General features: G+C 39.7%; 1 protein-coding gene across 1 annotated transcript in view; it reads right to left on the bottom strand.

Annotated features, from left to right (window-relative positions):
- Positions 1-760: 760 nt before the first annotated feature.
- DYNC1H1 (dynein cytoplasmic 1 heavy chain 1) overlaps positions 761-9023 on the bottom strand; it is a 44868-nt gene continuing 36605 nt past the window's right edge. The window contains exons 64-78 of the mRNA XM_059850347.1: positions 8470-8545; positions 7305-7465; positions 6961-7072; positions 6818-6878; positions 6332-6455; positions 5899-6012; positions 5445-5615; positions 5081-5298; positions 4784-4887; positions 4197-4405; positions 3570-3723; positions 2608-2750; positions 2053-2221; positions 1565-1692; positions 761-1141 (exon numbers count right to left, since the gene is read on the bottom strand). Of these exons, the coding sequence (XP_059706330.1) occupies positions 1013-1141; positions 1565-1692; positions 2053-2221; positions 2608-2750; positions 3570-3723; positions 4197-4405; positions 4784-4887; positions 5081-5298; positions 5445-5615; positions 5899-6012; positions 6332-6455; positions 6818-6878; positions 6961-7072; positions 7305-7465; positions 8470-8545 (2073 nt within the window). The 3' untranslated portion in view covers positions 761-1012. The remainder of the gene's footprint in view (positions 1142-1564; positions 1693-2052; positions 2222-2607; positions 2751-3569; positions 3724-4196; positions 4406-4783; positions 4888-5080; positions 5299-5444; positions 5616-5898; positions 6013-6331; positions 6456-6817; positions 6879-6960; positions 7073-7304; positions 7466-8469; positions 8546-9023) is intronic.

Below are 9023 nucleotides of genomic sequence, written 5' to 3'. Positions count from 1 at the left end.
TTCCCAGTCCAGGCTTGTATTATGGAACCCCTTATCACAGAAAAAATACTAGAGCTGATTAAAGTCACTGCTTTCATAGGAGCAAATGGGGAGGAAGGGGCTCCCAAGATTTCAGTTTTGAGATTAGAAAGCTGAGTACCTGCATTCTTCATACACATCTTTGAACACCTGACTTCAGCCACTGTCAGAGCACAGCTGTTCTGAGAGGATGGTCAGATAGGTAGAAATGCTGAGCCAACGAATTCAGGATCAGAAAAAGCAAGCAAATGCCCAAACCATTACAACAACCCAAGCAATTAGCAGGAACTCTCTGCTTTCCTAATTTAGTAACGGTTGGTCACATGTGAAAGTCTCAAATAATATTGTAACTCCTTGTGTAAGCATTTAATAGCCTCCTCTTGGGTTACTGAGACATAAATCTGGGGACATATTTCACCATAAAAGCAGCTTGAGAAAGAGGAAGCTCTGTGGTCAATAGGACAAGAAAAGTTAGTTCAGGATGCTCCAGCTTCTCAATGCATTGTAGCAGGTTACTTCAAGTGAGACTCAGTCCATTGCAAGTAATTAATGCAATGGCCTGAAATGTCACAGCAGATGTCAGGTTTTGTGTCTTACTGCACTACATACTTACATTCCAAAGTTCCCGTTACTGGAGGTTAGCTTGAAGAGCAATTCATAGTTATTCTCTGAAAAGATCATGCGTATAGGTTTTCCAGACCAAAATCATCACTAAGAATTAGATTAACAGAAATGGTCAAAATTTTTGCTATATATTTTATTTAATATAACATAATCCATCAAATATCACATCTACCAGTAACCCTCTAAAAACCTCATTCAATCTTCCTTCAAAGAAATCTCTCTGGCCTATAATCTTCCCGTTGCATGGTCACCTTTCCAGCCAACTTGACACAAATCCATCTGCTAACCTACCCTGATTACAGAAGTACAGGTGAGCACTACATAGAAGACTGACACTTACTACAGCATTAACCAGTGAAAACACATTTGTTCACTCAGTGCAGAGAACTGCAACACCACGCTCATAGAAGCTGCGGGGATCCTCCTTGGTGGCTATTTCAAAGTCAACAGTGAAAATCAGATCAGCACGAGTGAAGTTCAGATAAACTGGTAAAGTAACCTGGGGAAAAAACAAGAATATAGGAGAGTTCTTTGAGAGAGCTGAAGAGTGTCACAGGTTTCTCTAACACTATATGATACCAGTGAGATGGGAATTCAGTCTCAGATAACTCAGTACTCAAAATATGAGGGAAAAACCCCAAGACCTAATAAATTTCTATCTATAGATGCTGCTATAGATATAAATTTGAGTTTTGACTTGAACAGCACTGAACAGCATTTTTGGATGTCTCTCCTTTTTATCTATCTACAAAGCAAAGACATAGTCAGCACTAGGTCTGTTTCCTGCTAGCCCTGAAATCAGATGCCAACTGACACCAAGAGTAATTAGAGAACAATTTGATTTGTTGTACTCAGTACAAGTATCCATAAAGCCTTAGGAAAGAATTGCTAGAGATATCTAAATATTTTCCTCAATACTTACAACATTTGCTTTTTTATCAGCGTTTGTCTGCTTGATCCAGCGAAGCTGTGTAATGGGCAGGACAGTTGAAATAGCATTCGAAAGCGACAGCTTATTGTTACTGCAGGTAGCTCCCTGAAGCTTCAGGCCTGCAAATTGCAATGCAGTTTAGAGTTTTAAGAGCTTTCATACATCCAAAGGCTGTCTCCCTCTCTATCATTTAAGGGCTAAGTCCACTAAATGAGAACTATTTCATACTGCAAAATGAAGAGGTTGTAGGTGATACACTATGCAATACCACTTCAATATATACTGATCCCGGTCTTGGGATTTCTTAGCATTGGAAGTACTTTCCTAATAACTAATGTCAAACTAATTTGAAAATACTTTCAGAAATTGAGTATTAACTTTTTCAACAATAGCATCTTTTTCATTTGACATAGCCCACCTAACACCAGAAGGTTCTGAAAACATTTCAGAGGAAGGTCCCTTCCTTCAGCTCAGTTTACCTGTGACTCCAAAGCTGCAGGCATCCAGGACTGCGTTCTGGGTAGTTGTAACATTGACCTCAAGACAGAGTTCTTCGAGGGACCAACTGTTTGCCTGGGCAACATATTGTCTTGTAGCAGTAATATATGCCTCTGGTACAAACAGGCCACCCAGGCACACATGGATGTTCTATTTAAGGGGGGGAAATATAGGGAAAAAAAGTATTTCAGCTGCAGTATTAATTAATGACTATTATATATACTTCAGCAATCTATTTACATTAAAATGTTCCTGCTACTAGTGGAACACAGTGTAACTGCTAAGATGCTTTTAGCTCTAAGGCTTTGTCTCCCACTGTCCCACAATACTAATGCTCCCTCTGATCTCTGTGCACAGTTACCCTGCTAAGCCTCATCATGCTGTGATCAGGAGATGCTCAGCAGTATTTACAGACATTTCAGAGAACACTGACTCAAGTTCATTGACTGAGGGGCTATTTAGAAGTCCTGATGTGAAGACTCCAGAAAGCAGTTACACAGCTCCACCAATAACCCCGAGAAGTCAGCACAAGGTACCTTCAGTTCTTTTGCTCCACCAGATGCAGCTGCCTGGGAAATATTCTGGAGCTGTTTAATGCGCTCACTGAAGTCAGATACCCACTGGATAACAGTCATACCAGCTGGCACTGTGTAATGGGACCAGCTACGAGGCAAAATACCTACAAAGATGTGATTAGAATTAAGTTTTTCTCATATACAGGTTGAAATTACACACTATATTGAAACTTTGGAGACTTGGACTGGAATATCAGCCTCTATTTTCAAAGGCCCTTCAGTAAGTGAAAACACTTTCAAAGATTACAGAGCAAATGGCCTCTAGGTCTACTCTGTATTTAAAATGCCATCCAATTACAGACACCCTTCAAGAACAGCTGCAGTTACACACAGCTATTTACTGCAAGACCTAATCTTCAGCTCTGCATGAAGATTTGAGTTCTTTAGAATAAGCTGAAGAGGTCGAGTATCTGTGTTTCAGAAAATGCTTTTGTTCAAATCACCATGTATTACAACATGCAGCATGTCTGTGAAAATTCCACATGTATGTACAATCTTTAAATAGAAATTCAGAGAACTTGAATATTTTCTAGTTTTTATAGGACCAATACTGCTCATTTAGTGGTATAAATAATTTTGTTCTGTCACAAGTCAGAAATTGAGAGAATTTAGTAAGATTTCAACCTAGAAATTAAGCTGCTAATATAAATTGTACAAAAAAGCCTAATATAGTACTAATAAAGCCAAACCGTACTATTGTTATAGCCTAATTATTAGGCTATTATCAACCTCAACTTGAAATCTCATACCAAGACAACAGGAATTTTATGCTCAAATTTAAGCATTACTTGTGTCAAATGACCAAGTCTATCCACATTTTTCTACCATTTTTAGGGTTTTTTTTAAGCTGCTGACCACAGCAGCCTCTTACAGAGTGCAAGAAGCAAAGAGAGCCCTGGAGATGCTAGTTTGAACTGCCATACCTTTCACCAGCTCATTTATCAGTGTACGCAGATAGTTGGTTTGTTTCTTTTTCCCTTCACACACTTGAACCACGTCTGCCAGGTCCTGACGAACGTCCTGGAGCAGCTTAGCTCCCATTTTCACCTCTCTCTCAAAGAACCGGAACAGAGGATCCTGATGGTCAAAGCATTCAAAGTAAGCCACAGATTAAAGTTCTTGCTGCAAAACTACTACGAAAAACAACCCCCCAAATTCTGGGTGGATGGAGCAGTAACACTCTGACTACAAGCACTGCACATGAAGATGCAGCCTGTGGTGCAGAAAGTGATTACAGAAGCTGTTTTACAACCAACAACCTCCTCTCCCTTGGAGAAGCAAGAAAGCAGAAGTCACAGTTGAACAATTAATGCAGATGCTGGGCTAGACTGTTTGCCATTGCATTTCTTCAAATGCTACCCAAAAGACATAAACCAGGTTTTAGGATCATTTCAAAAAACCTAGCAGGTTGTTACACGGCTATGGCACTCAAAATCAGCATCGACACAGGTCCCATTGACCCCTCAGCAGTGTAGTTGGTACTTCCAAATCACAATGCACCTGAACTTGTGCTTTTCCTATGCCCCCATTAAATAAAACATAGTTCTTACTTTAATGTTTTCCACAGTCCGCTTCAGATGGTTTAGAGTTTGTGGGATAAGGTGAAGCCAGTTAGAGGCTGTGGTATGCAGTGTTCTCATCCAGGCTGGGCGTCCATCTGATGTAGAATCAGTTCTTTTCTTCTCAGTTTCTGCATAGGCCAGATCATCCTCATCCTCCAGCATCTGCATTTTCAGCATTTTACTGATCATATCTATGCCTTAAACAGAAGATTTGCTGTTAGAGAAGCAGTGGCATCAAGGTTAAAACATCCCACTATATGCAAGAACCATGACTCTCCGTTATTCCTAGTCTAGACCTAAGATTCAGAACTGCCCAGCTGCAAGTGGCTCCAGAAGCTTACAATACAGCTTTCCAGAATCAAGATAGGAGCTCGCCATCTGGAAGACTAAATGTAACTGGGTTTTTTTGATTCACAGGCTCCTGGTCAGTTTCTGGATTATTCAAAAACCAATTATGTTGAGGGAGAAGAAGCAAGCTATCAACTCTTTAAAAAAAACTTGTATTTCTCTTCTGCTTTTTAGTTAAAATGGTGGCCTGGTACTCTATGGAAGACATTGCTAAGTTCTAGATTTACCTTGTGTGGTGAGAAGAACTTTCTCTGCATTATTTGGCAGTCCCAGCCATGATGGTGTTTGTGTATCTGGGAGCATCTCAACCCACTGGACAAACTCTTCACGCCTGCAAGGCAGAGTTTTAATATTCATTAAAGGGTTTCCTCTTCTAGAATGCCAAGGTAATGCTTTGCCTGAGACAGATATTTACACAGCACAAATAAAGGTTATGTGCTTGTTTTTTTTTCTCCTTTGTGTACAGTTTTCTAATTAAAAGAAAAAATTGTACATAAGAGAGCAGGATAAGGAAAAAATGATACCTGATTCCATCTGGCATCTGAATATCTTTGTGTCCATCAACCTTGCACGCCAGTTTGAATTCACTGTCAAAACTTAAGGTGGTGAACAGACGTTCCAAGAAAGTGTTTAACAAACGCTGATCAAATTCATTATCGATACGCCCTCCATAGATAGACTGGGCCATCAGTGTCTTCAGTGCAGACCAGGGGATCTTATCAGGGGAAATGTTCTGGCGACCCTATAATTAGCAAGAAACAATTGTTGAATTGCCAACAGGTTTTTTGTGCCTACTCATTTAACTTCCTTAATTTTTCCAGAACAGACTTTTTTGGTGAAGATCCAAAGTAAGGTGTTACCTGTGCCTAAGCACACAACACTACTTGCCTTTGCTGTATCATCCAGCCAGGTATCCACTGTGTCACAGGCAGATCTCAGGTCAGACTCTCCAAACTCGTACTTCTTGGACCAGCCCAAGGGAGCATAGCGCAGGCGCTCTTGGATAATGGCATGGAACCAGGCAAGGAGGAAATACAATCGAGCACGCTCATTTGGAGACTAGAAGTGAGGAGGAAAAAACCAACACAAAAAAAACAACTGTCACTCAAGTGAACTGATAAAACCAAAGCCTGCTAAAAGACTAGAAAGTATCAGATTTAATGCTAGATTGCTACTGAAACTGAATACATTTTACCAACAGAAAAAGCAACTACTACTTTGCTTGGGTGAGGAGAGAAAAAACACTTCAGGTACATCCTAGTATCTGAGGTTTTATCATCTAAGGTAAGACTTCAACAAACATTCTTCCATTTAGTTTCATCAAGACAAACCACAGCCTCACCTTGCACATCCTAGAAACTGGAATGCTACTGAAGGTCCTCAGCATGTTTGCCTTTACACCAGGAGGAGGCTCAAACACAAAGATCCGGCCGGCACGTAACAAATTCACTGGCACCTAGAGAAGATCAATAAGCTCAAATCCAGCTGCTTTAGCCTTCATGAAATTAAATCCCAGCAGAGTTTGCATTAGCTTCAAAACCTCATGGTGAGCACATAAATACTTGGAGATTAGGGGAATCAGCAAAAGGAACAGTATCAAGTTTACAGATACAGTTCTGTCATCAGAAAGCAAGGATAATAACTGCCCTGACAGGTGTGTATTTTCCTTCTTCTTTACTGCAGAAGGCAGTCATGAGAGACCCTTCCCTGGGGAGCACTCTTAGCTCTGCAAGCCAGTTACTCAGCAAGATAATCAAATTCTAAATCACTGGTACCTTTGGATTAATCTCCATGGTAAGGAAGAGCCTGAAGCAAGCATGGGGTTGCAGGGAATGTAGTTTCTTTTCTAGCTGCATGAGCCAGCCAGGAGCCAGGTGAACATTTTTCAGCATTACCCACCTGTGGATTTTTGAAACAGAATAATTGCTTTTTAGTGAACAGCTTATGGGTCCTGGCTGTGATCATCACAAAGAGCAACAGAATGTATCAATGCTACAGATTTTCCTCCCTCTTTTAAACTTGCCTTCTACATAGAACCAGTTACTATGTACTATGTACTATAAATTACTAAACTTTCTTGTTTTTCAGGTACAACCTGCTTCTCCTGAAAATATTTAAACAGATGTGCTTGCTATTACAAACCTAAATTCAAAAGATAGGCCTATTCTTTTGCCTTACAGTTTTATCTCTTTAACCAATAAACTTCCCCCTTTTACCTTTCTACTAGGCCATATTCTAGCTGAAAATGAAACAGAACTTACCTTCCAGATTTCACTGCTGTGTTTATTGCTTTATCTGCTTGGTTAAACCCTTCGGCAGAACCTAAAAGACAGAAGGGTTGCTAAATCTCTTACTGCTAACAATTTTATTTATGCTTGGATGTTGAAATAAGGTATGCTCTTACCAATAGCAATAGAAGTAATCTGTGTATTCTGCTCAGCTGCAAGGTCTTCAACATGACCACTGGCATCATAACCAGGCACCGAACACATCAGCACAGGGGTATTTGGTTTCACCTGTGCTCCAAGAAATTGAAAAGGATATGAATCAATCACTAGATAAATATGAGAATGCAGTGAGCTCAGTGTTTCTTCCCTCTGTACAACTAAAACCATTATGTTACTCTTAGTTTTACTTTAAAAAATGAGAAAAACAATTCACTCATACCAGAGACGGGAAAGTGGAAGAAATGTTCATTGTGGAACTCGTGCAAGGTGGCCCTAAGCATTTCAAAACCAAGTAGTTTACCTCTGTATCCACAATGTGTGTCAGATCCAAAGGCTGCTCCATAATGGACATGAAAGACTCTCCAAGATTTGTTGAAACAAAGGTATGAGCCATGGCCAACAAACGATCTGGACGGAAGGCCTGGATCAGAAGCAAGCGATGAATGGCCTGTCCAATGGGAGCTGGAAACAGGAGACAGGATTAGATGGACCCTCCTCTCTTCAATTCTCCATTCAATTTCTCCCCATCTTGTTCTGAAGACTACATATTTAGAAAGTTAATTATCCTTTTGGAAGAGCTGATGCAACTTTTTAATGAAATGCTTAACATTCTGTTTTCAATTTGAAAACTGGAAAAAAAATTAGCAGCTTCAGCTGGTTTACAAAATCTACAGGCTAAAATTATTGACATGAGTGATTTTCATTTCCAGGGACAACAGATCTTTTCACATCTTCTCACTCACAGAATGCTTGACTAGCATGGATAGGGTAGATAACCTAGAGCTGCTTCAGTTAATGCTCCAGCAGCTTTAATAAGCAGCTAATAAATATGAGCTTAGAATCCTTAATTTAGAAAGTGACAGGAATGAGCATAGAATGATCAAAGAAAGCAACACCTCCTGAAGTTACCTTTCAGATATGGGTGGAACTGAAGGGCAACAGTTACCCTTCAAGTTCTCACTCTTGAAAAATTAGCACTGACAACTAATGTAGAAAGAGGTAACTTCAAGCTTACGTACAACTGCAGGTCTAAAACTCTACTAAACCAGCTCTGTCCTCAGATCTGTGTCTTGGAGCTTTTTAGAGTATTGAGACATCTCCAGATTGGCAATGACTAAGGTTAATCCAAACAATTATGCAGTATAATGACATTGTAGAATTACATTTCATCCTCAGTGGAAGACCAGATCACAGGTTAAGGTGCAGCAACCAAGTGTAGTAACTACTGCTTAGAACAGTTTGGTTAAAAAAAAAAACAGTGAAAACAAACAAACCTCCCAAAAAACCCCAAAACAACCCAGAACTAAACCCACTAGACTTGAGGTTCTTATACAATCCCAACTTTATGATTTTCTCAACCATTAAGGTCCAAAATTAAATTCTACTTTAGAATTGCTTTTAAAATAACATAACTACTTAGATCAGTACAGTAGGACTGATATGGACAACAGTGCACATTCACTTACTTGCAGGTTTTTCTTCAGTCCAGAGGTATGGTACAGTCTGTTCTGGGGAACTGCTGTCCAGCCAGATACAGAATTGCTGTATTGAAAAAAAATATGTAAAAAACCTGACGTTGACTTTCAAGATATCAGAAACATACAGCAAGGACATGTAAAACTCAAATCTCACTTTGTCTATTATCCTTAGATGTGCCAAATCATTTCACTGATATGCCTCATTTCACTGATAGCCTCCAGCACACCTGATTCTACAGATCTCTATCAAGTCCCAGACCAAGCTGTAAGCTATTTTACCCCAGGCTGAACAGTTTGAGAAAAATTAGATGTAAAGAGAATTCAACTTCTAATAGAAAAATTACAAAAAACCAGGTACTATTTAAGATATGGATGTAATTTATGACATACAGTTTCACAGTCAAGACAAAGATGTACTACTCTTTGAACACTTCAGCCATGAGAAGGTGCAGTGCTCAGCAGCTGAATACTATCCAAATTGATTCCACTTAGGCATGTCCAAGAGCCCACCATAATGAAGTTATTTGTGGCTGAGGCTGCTC

The sequence above is a fragment of the Haemorhous mexicanus genome, chromosome 6 (assembly GCF_027477595.1).
Source record: "Haemorhous mexicanus isolate bHaeMex1 chromosome 6, bHaeMex1.pri, whole genome shotgun sequence".
Lineage (NCBI taxonomy): Eukaryota > Metazoa > Chordata > Aves > Passeriformes > Fringillidae > Haemorhous > Haemorhous mexicanus.
The sequence above is the reverse complement of the archived record's forward strand: the minus strand, read 5'-3'. Positions and strand labels throughout refer to the sequence as shown.